Source organism: Ascidiella aspersa, chromosome 2 (assembly GCF_963924565.1).
Source record: "Ascidiella aspersa chromosome 2, kaAscAspe10.2, whole genome shotgun sequence".
Lineage (NCBI taxonomy): Eukaryota > Metazoa > Chordata > Ascidiacea > Phlebobranchia > Ascidiidae > Ascidiella > Ascidiella aspersa.
The window spans coordinates 9,809,524-9,835,734 of record NC_139448.1 but is presented as its reverse complement, the minus strand read 5'-3'; the positions used below and the strand labels follow the sequence as shown (position 1 = coordinate 9,835,734).

Here is a 26,211-nt window from a genome sequence, read left to right as displayed (position 1 = left end):
TAATTCATTGAATCGTTTTTGCTTACTTTGTTATTTCTCAAACAGTGCGAAGCCTTTTTGAAATCCAAGTTACTAATGCTTAGCGTTTATGATAAGCATTTCGTTGTTTTATTGTAGAATATCCACTATAGGAAATATTGGTTTTGTAATTACTGTGCTGTTGTCTTTCGATGTGCTCTCTGGAAGAAGAATTATCAGTTCTCAGTGCCATTTATTGCAAGGTTGGCGAGCTTTCAGTGGACTACAACGCTCCGTCTGGGCAAGTCCTGCTGACAATACAATTCACAACTCTGTCAAATGAGTGCTTAAAGTGTAGTTTTTCCGTGCCGTACGACTATCCCGCCTCGCCACCAAGAATTTGCTTGTTCGGTCAAAACCGTGATGATTCTGCGCGATGGCAGAACGCCCTTGAGTCTCATCTTCAAGAGCGCGATTTGCTTAACCAGCCAATGCTCTCTGAGGTGGTGGACTGGGCTAAAGAACGAGTTAGTACCTTACAATCAGAAACGACTGAAACCGCTGCTGTTATTGGCATAACCAACAAAACTGTTCTGATTCAACTAGATCACATGCGCAACAGAACGAAGTACGTTAAAAGCTTGCAAACGTGGGCTAGGAAGCTGGTATTACAGGTTCTAATAGCGTTTTACAGGCACCTGATTTTCGTTGTTATTCATGGTCCGGATTCGTCTGTTTCACAATTTATCCTTCAGTTACGCACACAAAATGTTGACGTAGATTCGTCCGGAAGGCCTTGCAAAGAACGGATGTCGAAGATTTTACTTGAAGAAGTGGATTCGCCTATTGTTTTGGAAAACTTTAAAGTCGTAGAATTAAATTCGCTTGATAAATTGTTGCAAACTTTGCGAAATGCTAAATGCTCTCCTGCTGTCGTAAAGCATATTAAACTAGCTACTCAAGCCTAACTAGTTTAGTAATATTTCTTGGGTGGTTATTTTATAATAAAATATGCTTTGATTTGGATTGAAAGTAAAAAGCTGTCTAATAAAAATGTTGGGTATCAAACGTTTAAAGATGCATACAAATACGTGTACAGTATTGAATTGACGGAAAACCCTCTTCAATATGAAGATTGTGAGCCGTTTCGTTGATCAAGAACGACTACAAAAGCCAGATCACGGTTGTTCTATGACGTATGTGGATGCATCTTTAATTGGCTTGATTTGGAACTGTAGACCCCCTTCAATATGCAGTTGTTGGTACTAAAAGGGTACCGGTACAAGCAGTGTTACTATGTTTGTTTTCTCTACATGCTCCCGTTTGAGCTTAACTAGCTGAGTTGGTAGAGCGAAGGTCCACGTATGGCTAGAGGTCGTTAGTTCGAACCTCACCGTTGGCTAGTTGTTTTGTAGCCTGTCTTGCATGAGTAGCCTATCCTTGATTTATCGACTGATTCGGTTAGTTAAGTGTATTTAAAACTATTTTCGAGGCGACACAATTATAAAGCTCAACTATAGCAGCGAAGCTTTGTCGACCAAATTCTATTTATTTAACGTTTTGTAAGCAAGGAGTCGAACCGGAACCGAACCGGAACTTTATGAACCGGTTTTGGGTCAATTTTATCCGAACCGTAACCGAACCTGAACCGGTTTTTATAAGATTTTAAGGAGCCGAACCGGAACTGAACCGAATAATTTGAAAGTACTTGAACCTTAACCGAACCCGAACCTGTAAATAAAAGCGGTTCGCTCCTGCATGACGTCACAACTTCTATTTTACAGAGTCCAGTTACGCCATGTTCGAAATTTTATGAAAAAAATATGAATATTGAATGAAAAAATTGTTGAGTTTTTATTTTTTAGATATTTCAATAATGAGTTGCTGTTTTTTAGATAAGTCACGTAACTTAGATTAAATGACTTACAATTCAAACATTATTCTCTACATTTATCGACCCACATTTTGAGATTTAACGCAAATTATATTGTATCTGAACCGGAACTTTATGAACCGGTTTTGAAATAGCGATGGTCGAACCGGAGCTGAACCGGATCTTTTAAATTCCTCCGAACCGAAACCAGAACTGAACCAGATTCCGAAAAAATCTTTGAACCCGAACCGAACCTGAACCGGAAAAGTCAAACGGTTCGACTCCCTGTTTGTAAGTGTAAACTTAATTCATATGGCCAACATATTTTATTGCCGGTTTTCTCAAATTTTATTAGCAATCTTGCTCCGAACCAATCTTAACAAATGTAACCAAGTGAACTAGGAACTGCAGTCGGCGACCCAACCATATCAAACGGCAAATTTTGGTCACGACCCATAGGTTGAGAAACGCTGGGTTTGGGTGTTAACGACTTACGACGTCATCTAGTTGTTTTTGTTCAAAATATTTCAGTTTATATGAAATATTAACGAACTTTTTAAATATACTATACGCTTACATGGAGGACTTTTCGTGAAGTATGAATTCTAGTTGTTCCTGAAAACTAGACTTCGTTGTATATAGATTTTAATGGCTTGCGTGAATTAGATAGGAACGATCGACAGCGTTTTCTTTGTGTTTTAAAAATATTCCAAATAGTATTTTGATGTTGACCAAATTAATTGTTTTTTAGTTGTTTCTGAAAACTTGGCTTTACTTTTTCACATAATAGGGACTTTTGTGTATGCGGCGGAAATTTGTAACGCATGATCGGTTTCAGCCAATCACAAATGGCCAAATCCCCTCTACAAACTGTGCTACGTATTACTAGCGAAAATAGAGGAATTCCCTGTGTTTCATAACAGTGGTGCTAAAGTAAGATAGAAATGCCGTGACAGCTTCTTACATCATTAACAACGAGAGAAAGTCATACGTAGTTGCCGGGATTTCATTTTTTATTCACATTTTTATGTATAGACGAACAATAGATCTCGCCTAGTATTTTAGTAGGGTTGACGTTAAAAATTGTATCTATTGAAGTACACAGTTTTAGTTTACCTGGTATATCGACTATATAGTGTATTACTGCCCCCAGTGCCGCGGCGCATTTTGCTGTAATTTTATAAAATTTCAGACATAGTATGGATTTGTAAAGTTAGCAGTTTGTGGTAGGAGAAGTGTGTTTATTATTGAAAAATAAAATTAACTGTCAATAATAAAAACACGATTGTTTTACAGTTTCAGTAAACATTGCATGTACGTGTGCAAAATATTAATATTGCTGTAAAAAGCAATAAATAAAACTGCCTACTATTAATTATACAAGTTTGTATCATTCCATCAAGATGAATTCAATTCTGTTCTGTGCTGTATTGGTAATAATGGCACTGCTGTTATTGGACATAAATGCAGTTGCTGCTAAAGTCGATAAAGATGATTGTGAAGGTAAATTGTTTTTGTATTTTTGTTTGTATTTTTAATTGTGTTGCTTTTAAGAGGTATATTTATCATGCTGGCTTGTGGATTTTTATAAGACTATGGAGTTATTCTTTGCTAAATTTATAACCTTTAATTAAATTTAATACATGGCAGTGTTATGTGATGTTGCGTTTTACCTACTATTTTTGTAATATCAGTAAAGCACCCGTCAATAATGTTGTTTCTACTTTATTAAAGTTTGTATCAAGTTTCTGACAAAGTTCCAAAAAACGTTGGAAGAAGAAGGGATTTCACAAGAACCGAAAATCCAAACTAGGCTGCGCGAAGAATGTCGAAAGGCAAAAGGCAAAGATAACCGATTTGTAAGTACTAATACAATAAAAAATAAACATATATTGCATTTTTTCAAACTGCAACTTGCCAGGTTTTAATAAGAACACCGCACCTTGAGACCTCTAACATACACATTACAATACTATTTCCCTGCAGGAGATGTCCAATAATTATTTTTTTAAACCCTTATGCATTTTTTTATAAAAAAAGTACAGTTAATACAGCCTACTCAGAAATGATGTCATTACTACAAGGTCAAATAGAAAAACTGAAAAAGTAACCTAGCTACCATTATTAGTATTATGCAATTTTCCAAAAAAGGGCCTTGTAAAGTGGAAAATGTTAAGTTAGATACTAAATCAGGATTGAAATTCAAGGTGGTGTTGGATTAGCATACCACACTAGTATTGAACGAGTACTGTTACTATCACTTGCCCCTTCAATTTTGCAAGTTAGCATAACAGCTCTCTGTATGTTTATTCAGTGCTACTACATCGGTGGAACTGATGATTCAGCCACTGGAACTATTGGCGATATTACGAAACCCTGCAGTTATCACATGCCACCAAATAAGATTTGCGCCAACTTGAAGAAGAAGGATGCACAAATTTGCGAACTTAGATATGGTAAGCAAAGTATTTAAACTGTTTAGCCTTTCTCATTAGATAAAATGAAAGTTGCGCTGTCCTGATGGGCAGACTAGAAAAACAACTAGCCTGCAGTGACTTCATATTGAAGGGATGAATGATATGGTACTGTGGATCATGAATGATATGGTACTGTGGATCCCCTTCAATATGAAGTTGCTTGTACTAACAGATTGAGCAAGCATTGGCGTATGGCTGTTTCTTGACTCGCTCATCTCTGAGCCTGCATAGCTCAGTTGGTAGATCAACGGTCCCGGTTTGACCGGAGGTCGTGAGTTCGAACCTCACTGCAGGCTAGTTGTTTTTCTAGTGCCCCCTGCTTGCATCATTGATCGACAGATTCATTGAATCTGCACAATGACATTCTGTGTACTAATGATATGTAAGCCGTAATCGCTGGTCAAAAAGCAGCTTCAGAAGGGCTAGATCTCAGATGTTAACACTCCTATGTGTGTACATATGTTTCATTGAATGTCCTGATATTTGGTATCTATTTAGAAGTATGACTGAAAAATCACCTCAGTCAAAAGTTCTTATAAACTCCAGGCCCCCTCATTTCAAGTTTTCTAAGCTGTCACATTGTAATTGTTTCATAAATGGTTGGCTATTGCTTAGTTATTTGAGTCAATTATGTAAAGCTATAAACATATACCAATATACATAGACACATAAATGTGCATTGCAAGGGTTTTTAAATACTGCAAATTACCACAAAACTTTAATACACTTTACTGTAACTATATCTAACCTCTTTGTAGTAATAACATTTCTCTAAATATATTATTATTTATAACCTAACATTTGAATTCAGCCTAATGTTTCTAAAAATACAGCAACTGATTGTGATTTTCGAAGACAAATATATAAATAAAGTTACTTGGGTGTAAGAAGTAAGTTAGTGAAAAAAATGCAAGAAGAACAGTTTGACAACCGTGGTACTTGGTCAATGACGATCAAATTAAGCATAATATGCATATTATGTGATTCTACAAAATTTTGAGACCTTTAGAAATGAGGCATTGTTTATTTTAATATCGCAGAGAAACAGCTGGATTGGAAAAACCTAAACTTGAACAAAATGCGAGTCAAGCAGCTGAAAAAGATTCTAAGCGATTGGAACGAGGATTGCAGGGGCTGCGCGGAAAAGCAGGACTTTGTCGATCGTATTAACAAATTAAAGCCACAATACGTTCGTGAAGAGTTATGATGATCGTGTTATATGTCTCTTTTCTACACTAGAAAATTTATGTGGCTACATTTTTACTAAAAAACGGAAACTGGTTTTGCAATAGAGATTCTATTTTTGTTTTGCTTTTCTTCAGGCAAACGTGAAAATCCTGTGTATGAATGAGTGTAAAGACTTTTACGCCAATCAAAAGTTTGCTGTATTTCGTTCGCTCGTTCGTGCGCTCAACTGCGCTAAATATATATATATTATCAAACTGTTTTGCAACTACTTTGCAACTGTATGAGACTCCTTGCTACGAAATAAACTGAAAATGTTTTTTATTAAAAGCACTATAGTTGAGGTCGGATTTCAGCCTTAATATCGAAATTAGAAAAACTTTAACGCCGGAATAAAGCCTAAATAGGACTAATACCTAATAGTCGTGACAACGTCGAAATCCTAATAAGACCCAAACAAGTCCGAATAAGACTTAAATGACCAGAGTAAGGACTACAAAACCTTTCACCTAACCCTAAATTACACCCCTAGCTTTATCACGAACGCCCCCTCTAATTTCAACCTAACCAACCAAAGGGCGTCCTAACGTCGGCCGATGCTAAACAGGTGTCTTCCAATCGTCCCATACCCGACTACCCGTCCCTGCAGTGTAGACTATAGTTATTTCTACGTATTTAGGTCTTATTTCTCGATTTTAGATCTCATTCTGCCGCGGTTATTACTGCGAATTTGGCTTTATTATGTTATTGGTCGTAAAGTAGGCCTATGGTATTATAGATTATTTAGCTATATATATTGAGCTTTGTAGGTCTTCTTGTGTGTTCTTGTTGAGGTCATTAGCAGAGTTTTCAACGAAACATTTTGCACTGTATTTATCTTAAAAACTATTCTGTAAAAAAAGTTTTTATTAGAAAGCAACTACCAATTTGTCAGCTCTCTCGATGTTAGAATGGCCTGTTGTTGTTTCGCTAGCAATCCCTTTCGCGTTCTAAAATGTTTATCGTTATTTGAAAACGGACAACACGTTTGAATTATTTTGGACACGGTGCAACACAACGTCAAACTGGCTTCGCAAGCATGACAGAAAGTACACACAGCCTCAACAATATTGTGATAAGGACAATGGTATTTTGTCAGTTATATCCATCAGAAAAATTCAGAGGTTTCTTCGAATCGTGGATGTGTTAAAAGTAAGGACGAGCGCACTGTTAGATTACAACTTTTAATGGCAACACGAAATTATCAGCTGCTTTTGTTGTCAATTGACATTATTAGTAGTAAATTAAGGAATTATAGTCTTACCATTTTGTATTGGCTGGTAAAAACTGCCAGAGAGACCTTACCAAGTACTATGGTCGAACTTTGAAAGGACTCCAGTCATAAGATCGAAATAAGAACAAGATCAACGTCGAAATAAACGTAAAACACAGTTCAGAACAAGACGAAAATAGGACCATTACCTAATAGTCGTATTAGGCTTTATTATGTCGTTGATCTACAAACATACTATGATATTATAGATTTTTCTGCTTTGTATTTAGGCATTGTTTGCTGTTAAGGCCTATTGTGTGTTCCCCTTCGAAACAGTTTTATTGCTTTTAGATATTACAGGATAAGAAACATATGGATTAGATTAAATAACGTGAGGTCCAATTTTATACACGTATTTTCCGTAACACAGTGTAATTGGTTGTAAAAACTATCTCTTCCGAGCAAAGAGACTTGAATCTCTTTGCTTCCGAGGTAGAGGAGTGAGTGGCAAAGACAAATTAACCCGGCAACTGATTTTCCCCAGATAACGTTACGTTGGCAATTTTACGCATGAGTAAACATTCGCCAACATTAAGTAAACAAAGCCACGCGAAAAGTCGGAAGTGTGTGGCACTGTGGTTGTATTTATTGTACTAATTCGTTGCAACACTGATAGGATTATATGGTTTCTGTAAAAGTAAATAAGCAAAATATAGTACAACAAAAGTATTGGCGCTGGTCTAGAATCCTACCACAACGTTGAAATGATTATTAAGCAATGCATAATATGTGGGTTAGGGTGTCGGTTAGTGTTTGGGTGTGGGTAGGTCAAGTAATATTGTTTAACACTATTACTGGACTCACCCAAACCCAAACGCTAACCGGCACCCTAACCCAAATAATGTTTGTTGTGGTAGGATTCTAGACGAGCGCCATTTGGGAGCTGGTCTAGAATCCTACCACAACAAACATTGGGTTAGAGTGCGGGTTAGCGTGGGTAACACGCTAACCCCCACCCTAACTCAAATATTGTGCGTTGGTTTAATAATTGTTTTAACGGGGTAACACTTAAATTAGTGAGCGTTCCGACCATTCCGACCATTCATCATTCCGTAAATTAGTTTTACCCGTTAGCGTTTGGGTAGGCTAAGCAAATTATTAAATAATAATAATCTAATAATACTTGACTGACCATCTACCACTAACTGTCACCCTTACTCAAATATGGCACTGGTCTAGAATCCTACCACAGCGTTGAAACAATTTATTATTAAAGCAACACACAACATTTGGGTTAGGGTGTCGGTTAGTGCCGGGCAAATAGCCTCTCATTTTATTTTAATACCATCATACCATTACCGGATATTTCGACCAAAAATTACAATTATCTGATCCGCATTTTCATGACCAAGTAGTAAAAAATTAACACATGCAACATTAGTGTTATAACACTTGTTAAATTGTTGTAGGACAGAATCCACAAGTGTAAAACTTCATATGAGACAAATCTAAAAATAAAGAGTAAAAAAGTTCTATTGTGTGCGCTCGGCAAAGCCCTTGAAATGAAGGCTTCAGATTTTAGAGATGAATTAGCAGTATATTAGGTTAAGCATTATCGCAAGTATATAAACTATTGTCGATATTGGGCAATATTATCGGGACATTATTTGGGGTAACGTGCGAGTTTGGGTTCCGGTGGTTGAAGTGTTATTGTTATATTTATTATCCTACATTTATTTCTTCCTTTGCAATTCAATGTTGTCAACTTATTTTTGTTGCTGTTGGTAGGATCCTAGACCTGTGCCCCAAAACATCTCAAGTGGCATATAGTTTATCAACACTTAAGGTCTGTTTTTTGTAAAACATCACTATATAAAGGTTATTTTTCACAGACGATGCATATGCAGTATTTTAAGTAGCAACTGTTTAGTAATACCAATTTTAAATAAAGTGTATCATGGCAATAAAAAAGCAAGATGGTGCAATAGCTGCTGGATTGATTTTGAATCTCTGTTGTTCAATCAGCATTGTTTTCCTCAATAAATGGTTATACTCGAGGAAAAGATTTCCGAACATTACGCTAACTTGTGTTCATTTTCTGGCTACCTCATTGGGTTTGTTTATATGTCAAACGTTTGGTGTCTTTGCCCCGAAGAAATTGCCAATCACTCAGATTTTGCCACTGTCAGCAACCTTCTGTGGATTTGTTGTCTTTACGAATTTATCATTACAAAATAACACAGTTGGTACTTACCAACTTGCTAAAGTACTGACCACACCTGTTATAATCTTAATTCAAACATACTTTTATCAAAAAGAGTTTTCAAATGGTATTAAAGCAACTTTGGTAAGTCACTTTTTAAATTTACAGTGTTTTAGTGTAATTGTATGTGGATAAAAACTAGTTAATCAGTTTTTAGCGTTGCCTTATGTTTTTATCTTTAAACTTTTCAGATTCCTATCACAATTGGTGTATTTATCAATTCGTATTATGACATCAAGTTCAACCTTATAGGCACCACGTTTGCTATGATTGGTGTAGCAGTTACTTCTTTGTATCAAATTGTGAGTTTATCAATATTGTTTGTTGATGAACCTTCATAACTGTGTGGTCTGAATAGAAAGTTAGACATAACCTACTTTTTGTTACTTCAAAATGACTGACTTAAAAGTAAAATGGGCTAAAAATGTGAAATATAGTAATTATGTTTTATTGTTAACATGTAATTTTATTTCAATGAATTAATAAAACATTCTAATTATATTTTATTTAAAAAAAAAACTTCACTTTTTAAATTTAGATTTGCTGTTGCTGATTTTGGTAATAGTGTATAAATAAATTTATTAATAGAAATAATACATTTTTCGTTTTAGTTTGTTGGCAGCAAGCAAAAAGATTTACAAGCAAATTCAATGCAACTTTTGTATTATCAAGCACCGTTGTCTTCCGTTATGCTTCTCGTAGTAATTCCATTTTTTGAGCCAGTATTTGCCCAAGGGGGAATGTTCAGTGGAGAGTGGGATAATGGTAGGTTAAGCATTTATTTTGGAAACAATAGGAATTCAAAGTTATTCATTTTCAAATCAAATAACTTGAGATTAAAAATGTACTTATATGCCCCTGAGACTCCTAAGGGCTTACACAATATATCGATGTAGATATTTCAGTTAACTTATAACTCTCCTTTTAAGTTATATTTAAAAAAACTTGTTTGTTGGGATTTTAATAAAATGTACTGTAAATGTATGATTCTCTAAGCCTAAATGGTCAAGTAAATCGACATTATCTTGGTAAAGACTAATGCCATGATGATACAAGTAGGTATCAAAACGTCTTTATCAAGATGATGTTGATTTACAAGTTATTTGCTTTAAAGTGTACCATATATTTGTTTTTTAAAAGATTTAATAATTTGTTTTAGCTGTATGTATGTAATGTGGTAATGTTGTATTCAAGATGTGTTGTTGCTGGTTGCCTTAACTGCATTTGTTGCATTCTTCATCAATCTAACTATATTTTGGATCATTGGCAACACATCTCCGGTCACCTACAACATGTTTGGTCACTTTAAGTTTTGTATAACTTTGTTAGGCGGCTACCTGATATTTAATGATCCAGTACAATTTAATCAACTGGTTGGCATCTGCATAACATTGTGTGGTAAGTTGCACCAATAAGAATTTTCTTAAGCATGCTTTAAGTAACAATGGCATTGTTTGGCAAGCATTGGGTACATGCTGCAATTATAAGACATCATAAAGGTACTAGCGACTTACAAAACAAAATTTTCCTGTTTTTTGCAATTACTTTTTATGTTTTGTCTGTTTGATATTTTCTGTTCAGCAGTTATAACTTTTAATAAAGGACATTATATTGGAATAGTGTACATATTGATGACATGTTATTCTCTATCAAGACAAATATTTATTTCTAGTTGAAAAATAGGTCTATAAAGTATGTTTAGAATCAAAATATTTTTTCAAATACCAGTTGTTAGAATGTAAAAGAGGTGATGATCACACTTCCCTACTTTTAATTCTAATTTCGTGACACTTTTCATTTCAGGAATTATTACTTATACACATTTAAAGTTGAAACAAAATGACTCTCCAACGAGCAAGGCTTCTTCATTGTCCACAAAACCTTAAACACCTGCACTGTATATCTATTGTATTCTGTAATTCATTTCTGTATACTTTAGTTATGTTTTTTATTTTGTTGTCTGATGTAAACTGCTTTGTTGTTTATCCATATATTTTTACAATTTCGTAAAGCACACATCTTACTTGTCATACTGATGTCTTATTTTTTGTAAGTTACCCCGTTTTGTTGTTCCTAAAATTATCATAAAATCAGGTCCCTTTATCAGCTACAAAACTAGAATATAAATTTTTTTGGTTGTCTCTAGTATTTATTAATTTAGTTTTTTTGTGAAAAAAAACATAGCGCTTTGTTTTTAGAATCAAATGTTTTCATATTTTTGTTTTGCATTCCAGATAATGAATTTGTGGTGATGTTTAATCCATATATTATATATATGGTAGGATTTAATTCATTTATTGTAGGCCTAACCAAGGCAGCAAAAAAGTGTTGTTTTGAAATTTATTTATACCTGAAGCAATTCTTTCAAAGACTATTAATGTTTAACTCCACTTCAAGGTGCAATTTATGCCCATTACATTAACTGTTTATGGCGTTTTTTGTGATTATCAACCATGTGCTAGACAGCTAGACCAACTAACAACCATGTACTAGACTAGAAGTGGGCAAACGCATTAAAAGTGTGCTTATCCTGTGTCACCCTGTGATATTTGCTTTACTTAATATTTCTGCATTAGGAGTTTTTATTTTATTTGCTTGTAATTGTGCATTAACTTCAAAGTTAATTAGTGCTTATTTCATTTTTTCTGTGTTTTCTTTTTGCGCTGTCCGAAAATTATGCTACTGTACTGATGCATTTTTTAACCTTAGCTGTAGTTCATATTTATACAACTTATTTTATACACTGCACATTATATACCTTACTTGCTGTATACGCCTAAAGCTTTATTTTATTAAAAGTTTAGGCATACACTCTGTATATAGGCTTTTGTGTTACTTTGAAAAAAATACAATCATTAACCCTGGTTTCTCTTTGTCAACTTTTTATTAGGATTAAATCTCAAAAGTTGGTACTTAGATTTTTTTTAGAATGATAGTAAGTAGGAAAGGATATTTATAGAGAATATTATGGTTCTTAGCAGCTGGAACCTGGTTTACTAATAATAGGCAAAAAATAAAATTATTCTACCATCAGAAATGTGCATATCCACCCATTTGGGAGAGGACTTATTCCCAGTGTTTTAATGTATTGAATAAAGTGCACAGAAGTTACTATTTTTATTGACTTTGGGTCTTTTATACAAATGACTGGTTAAAATGTGGTGTTTTCATTTAAGCTATTGTTTTTATCAAATTTGGTTACATTTATCTTAATTTTGCTTTCTAGTCTTTAATTTAGTTAATGCTAATAATAGGAAGATTTTACCAATTTTAATAGTTTAATGCATTAATTTAATAACCAAGGACTTAACTTTGACTGGACTTGTTCCTGCACCTGAACTTGTTATTTATTCAAAAGAATTACTGACACTTTCCAAAATAACTTATTTACACCTAATAGAAAGTTAAACTGCAGGACATGTAAGTATCCTCACAGAAGACCATAATTACATTCATTTTAAATAAATAAAGATGTTGCACAGCTTTTTTGTTACAATTGATTGTGATTTGCAATCATTTTCATACATTATGTATTTTGTGACACAATGTGCACTTTAGGTTTTTACTTTGACATATATTATTGATTTTGGGTTAAAATTGGTAACAATTGAGTTGTAAAGATGTGTAATACTACTTCAAAAAAAAAATAAATAGTGTTTTTGGACTGCTATTTTTTCTCACAAAATAAAGTATGGTTAAGTCCCATCTGTATTTGACATAAATTTTGTTAAAACAAGCAACACATATTTTTGTTTTTTAAGTAAATAGAATGAACTGTAAAGTGTTTTTGTATACCAATAAACACCAGGAAGTGTCTATTTCTTCCAGCAGTTGTTTTCGTAATCCCACTTGGATGAAATGCCAGTAATGTGGCCATTGTGCAGTTGAAGCTGCTTTTTCAAACTTGCCTTGACCCATTCTGGGTCTGTGACAGTGTGGGGCTGTTTGGTGATAATGTAGGTCTTGAGGACATAGACAAACCACATTGCTAAGCTCAGTGCCAGAAGGCTAGCACCTAAGGATGATTTCCAAGTGTCGGTGTGGCGGCACATGTCGGCCACCGACATACTGAAATACATGTTGTACAAATCCATTTGCTCTTCCTTTGAAAGGCTTTTCCAATCGCCTAGCTCTCGCTCTTTTAAGGCTTTGAGCTCACCTGAAATTGATAAGAATATATTTTTTTTAAATTGTATAATGCTTACCATAGGTAATCTGAAATTATTCATTTATATTGAAGAAAATCATTATGAAAAGTTGAAAATTTTCAAAAAGGACTAATTTATAACATTACAAACTAAGGTGCTGGACCAGATTGGAAACTTTTGCACGGGGAGGCGATTTTGCAGCTAGAAATTGCGCGGCTGTAATAAACTAATAACGTTATTTGTCAAATGAAAAAAAGTGAAGTACTATACTGAAAACAGTTAGCGCGACAAAAGTTTGAGCGATTTACGTTGATTTTACATGAAATGCGCGGCTATGACCGTGGCTTACTTTCCAACCTGGGTATGGACTAGAATCCTACCACAGTTAAAATCAACGCCCAATATTTGGGTCAGGGTGCGAGTTAGCGTTTGGATGTGGGTATTATTAAATGATAAATATAATAATACTTGACCCACCCTAACCCAAATAATGTGCATTGTGGTAGGATTCTAGACCAGCTATTAACCCATTTAGTAATGAAATTCACAAAGTACCTTCGAATCCGATCGTTCTTGGTTTGTCTGGAAATGGCTCAATAATAGATTCGTAAAACCAATGGTTGATGTTTGGGTCGTAAGTGGTGACTGGGCCAGGACCATGGGCGGCAACAGAGGAGTTTCGAACGAAGTTTAAGACACGAAGAGTCTTTACAGGATTGCGAGTGAGAGCTAAACGTAGCAGGGACGAGGCCATGTTCACCTGTTGTTTTGTAGACTTGTCTCGAAACAAAAAATATTAACCAACAAAGTATCGTCAAAATAAATCACCTTGACTTTTTGCAGTTGGTTAGTAAAAAGTAATCAAACAACCTGGAACCTGCAGCGAAATTGAATTTATCCTGTAGCGTGGAGTCATATTTGAACAAAATGGTTGCCAACAAAACAATAGGTGAAATATTTTTTCTGAAAACATAATTATTTTTCAACCAAAAAATTTAAAAAGTTTGTTAAACCACAATACTTTGTATTCTTGCACTGTTTTCTATGGCAGCGATTTTATCCAGAGTTAATTTAATACGGAGTCCCTGGGTAAAAAAATCGGCCGAGAAAACATGGAAAAACATTGCTTTTTAGCGTCTTTCATCAAGTTTAATTTTTTTTATTTAGAGGAAACGTTTAATAATTTTGCACAGGAAAATAATTCGGACAAACAAGTTGTGAGTCATTTACCCCGGGACTGTAAAAAACATCATTTAGCCTAAATAAGGTTCACGCGAAATCGACGAAATGTTACATTTTGTAAATTCTAGATTAATTTAACTTGATTACAATTTTTAGTCGTGTATATATTGTTCATGTGAATAAAAATGCGATTTAAATTAGGCGTATGAACTCTCAAAGTTCACTTGCTGAGAAACACAAGCGCGAAGCGCGATAAATGCTCTTTTAGGTTCGAACAAACATTTGTAGAAAGTTCTATGGTTAGGCTACGTACAGCGCCTTCAAAATGAAAAGGTTCTCCCAAGTCGGTTAAACATATACACAGCCATCAAAGATACATTTTTTGCATTAGCCACGCACCATTCGCTTTTGCTTAAGAGTGAGAAACATTTAGTTGTTAGTTGTTTTGTAAAGTAATCATATTGGGTCTTATTTCTGACGCCCAAAAGTGAGCGACTTTAAATAAAGTCGTCATGAGAGTTTAAAAGATACAACATAGGTTAGGAACTTAGGACAAACAATAAAAAAACATTTTGTTGTTGTGACATGCATTAATACTGACCTAATCTTTATATTCTTTGTTAACCTTTTGTCAGTTATATTCCTAAGCTTCAACCCTTTTAAAGCGTATACACTTGGATGCGCATTGATTTACGGTCGTCACTATAGACATAAAATGTCAGCGAAAGGACCGTTACAGAGGTGTGACAATTGCAATGAAATGTGGGTTGGGTGATACTTTGGTTGCGTCATCTTACGCGTGTGCACTATGCGATGAATGGATAATTTAGCTTATGCTTCTCCACTGTACTTGTAAAATTACATTTTGGTTCTAGAAATTAATTTGCATAATTATATTTATAAAGTACTTGCAACATGGTGCTGGATTTGGATTTGTTCAGAACCGACAAAGGAGGCAATCCCGAAAAACTGCGTGAGAATCAGGCAAAGCGCTACAAAGATGTTAAACTGGTTGATAATCTCGTTGAGGCTGACACCGAATGGAGAAAATGTGAGTGCTTGTTGTTGTAAATTTTAGAAATATTTAAAATTGCTTTGTGCTTAGTGGGTAACTATTTTAGGTAAAAACTAAACTCTCGTTTTGTATTTCTATTACATGGGCGACTCTGCTATCAAATAAATTGCTGGCTTTCACGTTCATATTGTATTAAAATCTTTCTGATATAACAAATGTTACTGATTATTGTCGATTTCGATTCCAGTCCTGTTACTTTTTGTATAATCATGTTAATAGATTTTAAAAGCTTTGACAGAATGATGGTATTTATTTAACAAATCCCACTTCCAGTGTAAATAACAATTTTTTTTTTAATTTAAGGCCGTTACACTTTGGACAACCTCAACAAGATGAAGAATTTGTGTAGCAAGTGCATTGGACTTAAAATGAAGAACAAGGAAGCAGCAGGAGATGATGAAAAACTTCCCGATGATCTGCCCATCTTGGAGCAACTGTCTGCAGAAATTCTTAATGTAATTTTACCAAAAGTTCTAATCAACAAACTGTCAAAGATTTTTTTAACGCATTATGAATTCGCTGGTGTTTTTTCAGGCTAAATCTGTGCTTTGGTGACATACTATAAAAATAAAACAATTTTAAAGTTACCTATAACTTTATTGCTAAACTTTTTACTTTACAAAACCCCACAAGATGAAAACTTTTCAATGTACTCGTTGGTCGAAAGGCAGCTTCACAAGGACTAGATTGCAGTAGTTTACCACATATGTGTGTAGTTATTTCATTGAATGCATTGCTAATTTGTGGCAGTTTTAGACCAACTTCAGGGTCATTTTTTGACTTAACCCCAATGTTAACCATCTTCACTAACATTTTTGTAGAAACTGACGGTTGTTCAAATCAAGAAAATCCGCATCATGGTTGATGAGGAGATTGCAAAATGTGACCAACGGCGATTGGAACTGGAAGTAGTAAGGCATTCAAACCTGCGTGAAATTGGAAACATTTTACATGACTCTGTTCCTGTTAGCAATGATGAGGTAAATAAATAAACCCATTTTCACCTATTTTTTTGTCGGATGAATCAAACAATCATTATCGCACTAAGTCAGAACCAAGTTAACGTTGGTGTTATAAAACATTTATAATTAATTCAGAAAATAGTAGGTATTTGATATTTTGTTGTTTAGTTAAGAATTTATTTGTATTTTTTGTGAGGCAATCCAAACCAGGGCTTACCAAATTTTTCCGTCTTCAACCACTTAACGCTTTAAAAACAACATCATTTTGCACTAAAACTAAGTACACTGTCATGAAGTGTTCACACGGTTCACCTGCGAGAGATTGCCCGCGGCCCCTGAGTCGCGTGCTCTAGTCATGTGTTAGCAATCACTGATTGTGTTGTACAGTAATTGTATTGCAATGTAAATTACGAGAGTACTCGCCTATAAATGCTCGTGCCCTTCTTGTATTATTCCTTTTCGAATTAAACCATTGGCTTACTTGAACTCTGTTACTCTACTTCCGAGGCAAACAGAGGTTAGAAACACAACACCCAGTCTGGAGACTCATTGGAGAGCCATGATTCAAAGCTATGTTTAATGACTATTTTAATTTCCTTATATTAAACCCCATTGCTCATATCATTTCTAGGATGCAGACAATCGCACAGAAAGAACATTTGGTGACTGTACAATAAGAAAAAAATATTCCCATGTCGATTTGGTGACAATGGTGGATGGGTTCGAAGGTGAAAAAGGTGCAATTGTTTCAGGAAGCCGTGGCTATTTCTTGAAAGGTAAATAAAAATTTGCATGCCCGATTTTGTAGTTAAAACTATTCTGTGGAATTTTTGTTGTTTGCTGCAAGTAATTCATAGCTGGTGGATTATTGTAAATGTTTTTGTTCCAATTATGAAGGTCCTCTTGTGTTTCTGGAGCAAGCCCTGATCAACTTTGCGCTCCAGAGACTAGCAAGCAAAGGATATGTGCCACTATATACTCCATTTTTCATGCGCAAAGAAGTTATGCAAGAAGTTGCTCAATTAAGCCAGTTTGACGACGAATTGTACAAAGTAGGTTACGTTTGTTTACATTTTACTCTATTTTTATAATATAAATGATATGGCAACAGCCAACAATATTTGTTAATAATTGGAACACTTGTCAGAATGTAAATGTAACTCACCTTTTATGCATATGTTGACATTACAATTGTACTTTGCAGTTTCTTAATACATAATATTACAGTATATATCTCAAAATATTCAGTTGTTCTTAATGAGGTATTCAGTTTTGCTATTATTATATAGTAGTTGTTTTTGACAACCTTTTGCTTAAAAATTAGATTTTTTGCCCATTTGTTTTAATGCATTTTCTTGCATTAAAAGGTAATCGGCAAATCAAGTGAAAAGTCAGATGAAGCAGGAGTTGATGAGAAATATTTAATTGCGACAAGCGAACAGCCAATTGCTGCCTTTCACAGAGATGACTGGTTGGAGCCTGATAAGCTGCCAATTAAGTATGCTGGCTTTTCTACCTGTTTCAGGCAGGAAGTAGGCTCCCATGGAAGAGATACAAGAGGAATATTCAGGGTCCACCAATTTGAAAAGGTACAGTTGCTTGGCTATCTTTCTCTACTGCTATGTCTATACACAAATGTTATGTGTATATAGTTTTATGTCTATAGACAAATTGGCCTATATCTATGATATTTGTTTACTGCTTATTATATAACTAGTGGCAGATAAGAAATAAAAATAAGAAGTTTTGGTAATTACCTAGAGATAGGCTGATATGTCGCTTTACCAATAATATTGCTGATATTTTGTTATGATAATAAGGTATAGCTTTTTCTGAAAAACAAACAAATTTTCCAATTTTGCAAAAAAAAAAGTTTAGTATCATGTAAGGTTAATGTGCAAAATAAGAGTTAAATTAATATTTGTAAATAAACTGAAAGGTTATTTGAATTTTATTTTGATTTAAATTTACCATATTCCAGGTAAATAAAAAATTTGTGTTTCAGTATCGGTCAATTTAGAATTTATTATACTGTTTGTTTTTGGAAATTGGTTTGGTAGTTTTTGGTAAAAATGCTATTATGCTAAAAATGTCTTATAATTAAAAACCATTAAGTGAAAGTAAGGTCATCTTTTCTTATACCTGCCGGAGGGATTTAGTGACAGTCTATTTTTTTGTTTCAGGTAGAACAATTTGTTTATTCTGCTCCAGAAAAGTCGTGGGAATGTATGGATGAAATGATTGACACAGCTGAAGGTTTCTATAAGGTAGGCTGCATCACTTTTTACAAAAATATTTTATTATTATTTGTTGATTCTAGTATTTTCGTAACAGGTCTATTGTATAGGAATCTATAAACTAGCTATTCATAATAAAACCATTCCAATAATATATAAAATAGCAATTATTTGGTTGCTGAATTTTTGGTAAGGGCCAGCTTTAAAGCAAGACCTCACAAGACAACAGTGTTTTGCAAGTTTTAAAGATTATTTTCAACACAGTTTTTGTGATATCATGCTGTTAACAGAACGAGGCGTGGTGGTGTTAATTTTTTTTTTCTTGATTTATTTTCTTTGAAAAAAACGCCGTCGTCGTAACAAAATCACCGTATTAAACTTTATTTAAGCCAATGTATACGTGTTGACATCCATTTGCAAATTGTATTTTACACTTACGGAAAACATTAAAAATGTAACAAATTTCTATCTTCACTAGTTTACTATAATTTGTTTATTTCGATGATAATAAAATTAATAAAAGTGTCATTGTCTACTAGAATAATTAGATCAGGGCGAAAACCTCTCGACGTATATACCGCTGTACGAACTTTTATTTTTCGCGATACAAAAATTGGGAATAAACAGCTACAACAGGTTCTTCAAACCAGAGCGCCGAAAATCTGAAATCCTCGCAACTCGTAACATTTTTCTTGAAAACTCGCAGGACCTGGGGATCGCGTACCGCATCGTGAACATAGTTTCCGGCGCTCTGAACCACGCCGCAGCAAAGAAACTCGACTTGGAAGCCTGGTTCCCCGGCTCGGGCGCCCATCGTGAGCTTGTGTCCTGTTCCAACTGCCTCGACTACCAAGCTCGCCGGCTGCGCGTGCGATTCGGACAGACAAAGAAGATGATGGAAAAGGTAGGGTTCGGGTTCATTTTTTTTTATATTATTGGTAAGATTTAAACGCCAATAATTTTTCCTTAACCATTAACAATATTTCTCAAAGAAAAATTAACCGCAACACTTTTTTTTCTGATTTTCCTATTATTATATATTTTTTATTTTTTTTGAATATTTTTAATTTATTAGTCTCTTTCATATTGTTGATAATATTTAAACGCCAATAATATTTCTATAACAATTACTCAAAAAAACAATCAACCACAATTTTTTTTCTGATTTTTCTGTTATTATATATATGTTTTGTCGAATATTATTTTCATTTTTTTAGTTTTTTATTTATTAGTATCTTTTTCTTATTGCTGATAATACTTTAACACCAATATCTCCTCCTACCATCCAACGTGCGAAGATCTACTCCTGTGGAAGAATGAACTCTTTTAAGGCTTTAAATCGACAGGTTTAGTGGTCTTGGATATTTACAAACAGGATTAGTCAACTAGATAACGTCAACTGTCTAGCGTCCAGTTGGTTGATTAAAAGTGAAATAGCGATCATTTTATTTCAGTTATAATTTTAGAAGGAGGTTAGGCTATTTAATCGGATTTTAATTTTTACATAACAGTTTTACTGCCACTAGTTTAACGGGGTTTTGGCTCCGGGTTCTATCCACAGTAGAATTGTACATCGTATGATGCGCAAAAGCCAAACATACTTGGACAGCTTTTCAAATTTTATGCTTTCCAAGTCGCTCGCGGTGTTTAAAAATTTTACATAACAGTTTTACTGCCACTAGTTTAACGGGGTTTTGGCTCCGGGTTCCATCCACAGTAAAATTGTACATCGTATGTCGCGCAAAAGCCAAACACACTTATACAGCTTTTCAAATTTTATGCTTTCCAAGTCGCTCGCGGTGTTTAAAAATTTTACATAACAGTTTTACTGCCACTAGTTTAACGGAGTTTTGGGTCCGGGTTCCATCCACAGTAAAATTGTACATCGTAAGTCGCGCAAAAGCCAAACACACTTATACAGCTTTTCAAATTTTATGCTTTCCAAGTCGCTCGCGGTGTTTAAAAATTTTACCTAACAGTTTTACTGCCACTAGTTTAACGGAGTTTTGGGTCCGGGTTCCATTCACAGTAAAATTGTACATCGTATGTCGCGCAAAAGCTAAACATACATTTGTACAGTTTTTCAAATTTTTCAAGACGCTCGAGGGGTAAAAAAAATTAAACCAAGTGGTTGGGGCTGCCAAAAGGGTGCATTTTTTGTGCCCAGCATTTTAGTGCAGTTAATACACTTGTTGATTTTATATATATTTTCATTTTTTGTAAAACACGAGAATGTTACTGTCTTGTATTGAATAAATTTTGCGGTTCAATATCTGACTATAGTTCTACAACGCAAACATTAATTAAAGCCTGGCTGATGTAGCTAATTGTTCCCTATCGCAGTACTCTTTATTCCTTAAATCCTAGTCATTAAACCACGATAATTTTGTTGTCCCGCACCTCTTTCACGTGCTGTAAAACTAACAAATTTTAATACTAGACATCTTGCAAAAGAATATTTTTTTCGCTCTTTTTTTTGAGTTAAGGGATTGTATCATGGTGCACCAGTTCACCGGTACAAATATAATATCAGCTCATAACTATATGCTACTGAAAGTTGAAACATACATACTCATTACATATACGACCAATCGACCATACATGTACAACGACTGATCTAGGTGTTCACAAGTCGAATCATAACACTATTATTATTACACCGGGAGCTTTGAAGTGACCAACCGAATCACTCGATTAAGTATCTACAAAAATCTTGCTCTCCTCTGAACCTGCGTGGCTCAGTTGATAGAGCTACTATATGGCCATGAGTTGGAATCTAACACCAGCCTGGATTTTTCTATTTTGGCCTTACTTGATCGACTGATTTGGTTGATCCCTTAAAGCTCCATATTTACCAATGTTATTGGTACTTTTTTAAGGGTATTTTGCCATTGCCTGTTACACAGGCTAACTCCATTTGTCTATTGCCATGTTTTTTCTTTTTATAATACAGTTTATTAAAATGAAGTAAAATTGTACACGAAACAAAAGGCAAAAGTAATTTTGTATGTCAAGAATGTGAAACACAGTATTGTCTTAAACCTCAGATGTCCCCTCATTAAATATGTTATGTTTGACAGCTCAAAGTTGTAATATATTTTGGTGTTGTATTTTTAAACACCTTGCATTTGAACTAATTGTTATTTACAAGTACACTTTACAATATAAGTTGTGTATTCTATTGGCAGGTGGAATTCGTTCACATGCTGAACGCGACCATGTGCGCCACCACGCGAGTGATGTGCGCCATTTTGGAAACCTACCAGTCAGAGGAGGGAGTCGTCATTCCTGAAGTACTTCGGCCCTTCATGCCTGAGCGTAAGAACTAGAACCTTAAGTCATTTGGTTGTGCTTATTACTAACAGCGCATTAATTGGCCAGATTTGCGTGGCGTTGAAGTTAGTTTAGCCTGTTTTTTTTTTCTTGTTTTTTGTTTGAACCAGGAGGGATACTAGTAAGATAATGCATACGTTAGGTCAGATATGTCGCCTTTATTGTAAAGGCTATGCCATAAAACAAATATAGCTAAACCCCTGTTTTCGTACTTTTGCGTGGTGGGCCTTTCATAATTTTGAAAAGAGTAGGCCGAGACAAAAAAAGTTTGTCCACCATTGCTGTAAAACGTAAAGGGTGGCGGGAAATTAAGAACTCGCAGACTAAAAATTATGCATACCCTATTATCAGCTGAAAACCTTTCTGTTAAACTCCTGTAAACCCATAAAAAAATGTTGCAGCATTTATTACCTATCTATGTTTTTAATATCCTTGGGAATCCGAATTTGAAAATCGTCTAAATCCTTGAACCCCCAACTCAGACAATAACTCTTAACACGACGCATCAGTAAAGTTTCGCATAAAATTAGCATATAATTAAATATAGCTAATTGACTTAGCTATCGAAATAAAACAAGGGTAAATTACTGCGATCGAATCATTGTTCAGTTGCTTGAGCTATATATAGAAAAATGATGCAGCATGCAAGGGTGCTAAAGTTGTTTTTGACTATAGTAACAGATGAGCCTACCAAGCTCAAGTCAGTACAGCGACGTGCTCGGCTTGACTCTAAGGTCGTAAATTGAAACTTTAAAACAGGATTTTTTTACTTGCTTGCACGGCAGGCAGACTGACTTCACCCTTTACAACATAACCGGTTCTAATCTACCGACTAGGATAGATAAGAAGGCAATAAATTATTTCAAGTTCTTGCGATCATCGTCAGTTAAATATAATAAAAACATTAAAAACTATATATCAAAAAGGAGATATTCATATAAACGGCACAATTCGGGCCATTTATATGCGTCACATTGTCACAACCCTGCGTACCGCAACCTCGCACCTGGACCCAGCAGGGCGCCTCTAACTAAAAAATGCCGCAGAATACCGCGAGATGATCAAGTTCACTCGGCCCGCGCCAATCGACGAAGAGGAAGCGAAGAAGCAGAAGAAGAAAAAGAAGAAGGGCGGTGACGTCACTGGTGAAATGAAGGATCTCAGCGTCAAGTCGTGATCCCTGGGAAATCCCGCGTAACTCGGAAGAATTCGCCGCTTTAGTGAAGGCAACGCTTGTGTGTCCTACTCGCGAGTTTAAGCTTAGAAAATCAGTCCGACGCCCGACAAAGTTTTCCTGTTGCGGCTGCCGTCGTTATTTTTTACAGTATTTAAAAAATGTAGGTAGAAAACTTCAGTTTTACCTTAATACAGCTTTCACTCTGTTTTCATCCCGAATATTTAAAAATTTCTAAACTTTGATTACATTTATACCTTTCACGTTCCAACTTCGAATGCGAGGCGGATAAGTTTGTAAATTAATTAAAAAAGTGGCGTTTAGTTCTGTGAAAACGAGCTTGTTGGCTGTACACAAACAAACTGGGTATTTAGGTGACCTACTCAATTGAATTCATTGCTCGTTTTTTATTTTTATTCGTGTTTAAAAATGGCAATATATTCGCGCTATGATTAGTTTGAAGCAACAAGCTACTTGAAACAACAGTAGGGCAATATAATACATGTTACGTCTCGAAACAGATTTTTACTGTTATTAATCTGACCAAAAAAGTAAGTTTTTGGTTGGAAACCAGCCAAATTTTTCCATTAAGAAACGGCCGTATTTTTTATTGCGTCGCGTCCAAAAACATTGATTGCTTATAAAAAAATTGCAGGATTTACAACGTGCCGCTAATAAAAAAATCTATTTTCTTGTTGATTTAAAGAACAAAAGTTGCTTCCACATCGTGACATTAGCTTGTTTTGGTGAATAAAATTGATGTATAATTGAGGTATTGGTCTTTATGCGGTAATGTGCTGTTACAACTGACTGTTACTTTCTGCTAGGTATATTCGTGTAGATCAGTACCTTTAAATCACCATGCAATACTTGATGACGTGGCAACAAAACTAAAAAGTTGAACTGGTAAATATTAACACCCAACAACAAAAATAATGGAATGCAATTTTCCTAAATTGTTTGTATTTTAGCAATTTTACGGTATTAGTTGTCTCTTATCAAGATAATTTTCACAACGCTTTTCACCTCGGTTATCCCGTGTTGTAAACTGTTTTCAGATAACTTGACTTTATTCAAGTATTTTTTGAAGTTGTTTTTACAAATGACTTGACTGGAACCTCGTCATTTCGAAACGATTTGTCATAGCGGTTACCTTAGAAGTAAAAGTAGTGCGTGGGTTCGTCACAACATTTTGGTGTAAACTAAACCTTTCCTAGTTGGCCGACAAATCTCTTAAATCACCGAGTCACAAATGAGCTTGTTTCCAAAGTGCAATTTGTGAGAATGAAAAATGGAAAATGTGATTAAATAGTGCCCTATTAAAAAGTAAGAGGAAGAACAGCTTATTTAAGGAAATTCTTGCGATTTTTCAATTTGGCTTTCTACCCAACGTTCAACTACAACGTGTTAAGTTATTGTCCAATTTACTTATACTCAGGGGCCGATTTAAGGGCGGCACCACGTGGCCATGCCCGGTAAACTGTATTTTTCTATTTTGACTACTTGAATACAAAAACTTATACCATGTTTTATTACCTATGCCTTATGATAAAAGCGCCCAATTTTAACAGAAGCCCTCAACCTAATTGACCAATGGCTCCCGATCGTCTCATACCCTCTCCATACAGTTTCAGGCGTTATTTTGGCCATAGGCATTATATTCCGTTGAATTTACAACTTATTCTGACAAGTTTATGTTTAAGTTAATTGTTTTTCTGTCGTGGATATTACTGCGTATTTAGCTTTATTCTGTATTATTATTGGTCCTAACACTATGGTTTTATAGATTTTTTTGCTTTAGGTATTGTTACTTTTCAGGTCACATTGTGTGTTTAGACTCAGTAGCCTTGAGCTCCATTATAAAATAAAACTAAAAGAGTATCCTACTGTCCATAAAAAGAGCCAAAAAATGTACGCATCGCATGGTTTATTATTACAGTCCGCTCCAAGACATTTTTTACTGCAATGACAACGTAATATGTATCTGTTAGGTAAAACACCATGTTAGCTGGTTACCTACTATTTTGATGAACGCGGAAATGCAAATTGTTCTCTCATCAATAACTTAATCTTTTTCATACACCCTGACAATGTATTTTAACTAGTCAACATATTTTTAAGCAAACTTGCGCAAACAAATCGATAATTTCTAGAAAATTGGATATATTTCGCAATATATATAAAACCAGATTTGCATTGTAGGCAATATTCAAGCAAAACTTCAGTTACAGCAATTCACATATCTGTTTAATTATTTGCTCAGCTACTGTGTAGGGTAGGTGCCTAGAACAGTAAATCCAGAAATTAAAGCTAATCTGGGGTAGCCTACACTAAATTAGCTGTTGCACAATGCTGTACTTAAAAATCGTTTAACATGCGCTTAGAGCGGAAAAGTTTCCGAAAATAATAAAATGTTATCTTTGGTGGTTTATGTGATACAGAATACGGTACGCAATACGAAGAACGAATAATATCTAGCTAGATCACAGCATACGACCCGAGCATGATAAATAGTTTACACCGGAATCTCGTAAACGTTTTTATATCAATTTCGACGCTGAATGAGAGAGAGTTGAGTTTTATAGACCACACGATCGCTAAAAATACTATAATTGACACATTAAGGCACTTCCACATACTAAAAAACAACATTTATTTTTATACATTATTGCAGTTCAACTCATTGGAAAAGATCATAACTAGTTGTCTTGCACTTCTCAGCGGTATATTTTTGTTAATAATCCTCTTCGGACGATGCTTTATGGAAGAAGTCTCGTTTCCTCTGAAATCTTTTTGTTGTCTGCCAGCGCTTTGGGGAAATCAAGCCGATTGTTGTTGGACGATAAGGCGAAACATATAACGGTAGACACTATTAGGTTTATAGGTATAAAGATTAACACACCCAAGGCCCCCCATTGCGTAAAAATTGCCCTACCGGCAACACCGTACACTATTCCCAGTGGAGTTTGTATACCACTCATCCAAACGCCGACAAAAGTTTCGTCCATCGGGTAAGTCGTTTGCGTAACAACTTCGTATAAAGGTATCGACACTAACCTGAGCGCCACGCCGTAAAGAAAGTTTGTTACAAG

General features: G+C 34.9%; 5 protein-coding genes and 1 non-coding gene across 6 annotated transcripts; 5 read left to right on the top strand and 1 right to left on the bottom strand.

The window, feature by feature from the left end:
* Positions 1-9: 9 nt before the first annotated feature.
* Positions 10-926, top strand: LOC146163524 (RWD domain-containing protein 3-like). Its single transcript, XM_083380532.1, has one exon. The coding sequence runs from the start codon at positions 171-173 to the stop codon at positions 924-926; it is 756 nt and encodes a 251-aa protein (XP_083236658.1). The 5' UTR covers positions 10-170.
* Positions 927-3,131: 2,205 nt separating this feature from the next.
* Positions 3,132-5,820, top strand: LOC146163522 (mesencephalic astrocyte-derived neurotrophic factor homolog). The gene is made up of 4 exons (XM_083382257.1): positions 3,132-3,334; positions 3,566-3,690; positions 4,146-4,287; positions 5,349-5,820. The coding sequence occupies exons 1-4, from the start codon at positions 3,235-3,237 to the stop codon at positions 5,513-5,515; spliced, it is 534 nt and encodes a 177-aa protein (XP_083238383.1). The 5' UTR covers positions 3,132-3,234; the 3' UTR covers positions 5,516-5,820.
* On the top strand, positions 4,530-4,604 carry Trnat-ggu (transfer RNA threonine (anticodon GGU)). The gene has a single exon. It is a non-coding gene; the product is annotated as a tRNA-Thr (tRNA).
* Positions 5,821-8,641: 2,821 nt separating the features above from the next.
* LOC146163521 (solute carrier family 35 member E3-like) lies at positions 8,642-11,552 on the top strand. Its single transcript, XM_083381603.1, has 5 exons — positions 8,642-9,092; positions 9,200-9,310; positions 9,620-9,773; positions 10,203-10,406; positions 10,812-11,552. Exons 1-5 carry the CDS (start codon positions 8,703-8,705, stop codon positions 10,892-10,894), a joined length of 942 nt encoding a protein of 313 aa, XP_083237729.1. The 5' UTR covers positions 8,642-8,702; the 3' UTR covers positions 10,895-11,552.
* Positions 11,553-12,700: 1,148 nt separating this feature from the next.
* On the bottom strand, positions 12,701-14,047 carry LOC146163520 (cytochrome c oxidase subunit 4 isoform 1, mitochondrial-like). The gene is made up of 2 exons (XM_083382017.1): positions 13,712-14,047; positions 12,701-13,167 (listed from the first exon to the last, which is right to left on the bottom strand). The coding sequence occupies exons 1-2, from the start codon at positions 13,908-13,910 to the stop codon at positions 12,824-12,826; spliced, it is 543 nt and encodes a 180-aa protein (XP_083238143.1). The 5' UTR covers positions 13,911-14,047; the 3' UTR covers positions 12,701-12,823.
* A 1,171-nt stretch (positions 14,048-15,218) lies between these two features.
* On the top strand, positions 15,219-23,890 carry LOC146163519 (serine--tRNA ligase, cytoplasmic-like). The gene is made up of 10 exons (XM_083381052.1): positions 15,219-15,389; positions 15,717-15,868; positions 16,235-16,393; positions 17,007-17,151; positions 17,273-17,427; positions 17,743-17,964; positions 18,559-18,642; positions 19,319-19,516; positions 21,801-21,930; positions 22,992-23,890. Exons 1-10 carry the CDS (start codon positions 15,254-15,256, stop codon positions 23,120-23,122), a joined length of 1,512 nt encoding a protein of 503 aa, XP_083237178.1. The 5' UTR covers positions 15,219-15,253; the 3' UTR covers positions 23,123-23,890.
* The last annotated feature ends 2,321 nt before the right edge of the window (positions 23,891-26,211 follow it).

Excerpts from the sequence above, each read along its gene's own strand:
- LOC146163524 (XM_083380532.1), top strand. The coding sequence starts at position 171 with ATGTGCTCTCTGGAAGAAGAATTATCAGTTCTCAGTGCCATTTATTGC.
- LOC146163522 (XM_083382257.1), top strand. The coding sequence starts at position 3,235 with ATGAATTCAATTCTGTTCTGTGCTGTATTGGTAATAATGGCACTGCTG. Across the intron at positions 3,335-3,565 it reads CGATAAAGATGATTGTGAAG|TTTGTATCAAGTTTCTGACA; the intron begins GTAAATTGTTTT and ends ACTTTATTAAAG. Across the intron at positions 4,288-5,348 it reads AATTTGCGAACTTAGATATG|AGAAACAGCTGGATTGGAAA; the intron begins GTAAGCAAAGTA and ends TTAATATCGCAG.
- LOC146163521 (XM_083381603.1), top strand. The coding sequence starts at position 8,703 with ATGGCAATAAAAAAGCAAGATGGTGCAATAGCTGCTGGATTGATTTTG. Across the intron at positions 9,774-10,202 it reads CAGTGGAGAGTGGGATAATG|ATGTGTTGTTGCTGGTTGCC; the intron begins GTAGGTTAAGCA and ends GTTGTATTCAAG. Across the intron at positions 10,407-10,811 it reads CATCTGCATAACATTGTGTG|GAATTATTACTTATACACAT; the intron begins GTAAGTTGCACC and ends TTTTCATTTCAG.
- LOC146163520 (XM_083382017.1), bottom strand. The coding sequence starts at position 13,910 with ATGGCCTCGTCCCTGCTACGTTTAGCTCTCACTCGCAATCCTGTAAAG. Across the intron at positions 13,168-13,711 it reads AAGAACGATCGGATTCGAAG|GTGAGCTCAAAGCCTTAAAA; the intron begins GTACTTTGTGAA and ends TATCAATTTCAG.
- LOC146163519 (XM_083381052.1), top strand. The coding sequence starts at position 15,254 with ATGGTGCTGGATTTGGATTTGTTCAGAACCGACAAAGGAGGCAATCCC. Across the intron at positions 15,869-16,234 it reads TGTCTGCAGAAATTCTTAAT|AAACTGACGGTTGTTCAAAT; the intron begins GTAATTTTACCA and ends ACATTTTTGTAG. Across the intron at positions 16,394-17,006 it reads TTCCTGTTAGCAATGATGAG|GATGCAGACAATCGCACAGA; the intron begins GTAAATAAATAA and ends TATCATTTCTAG.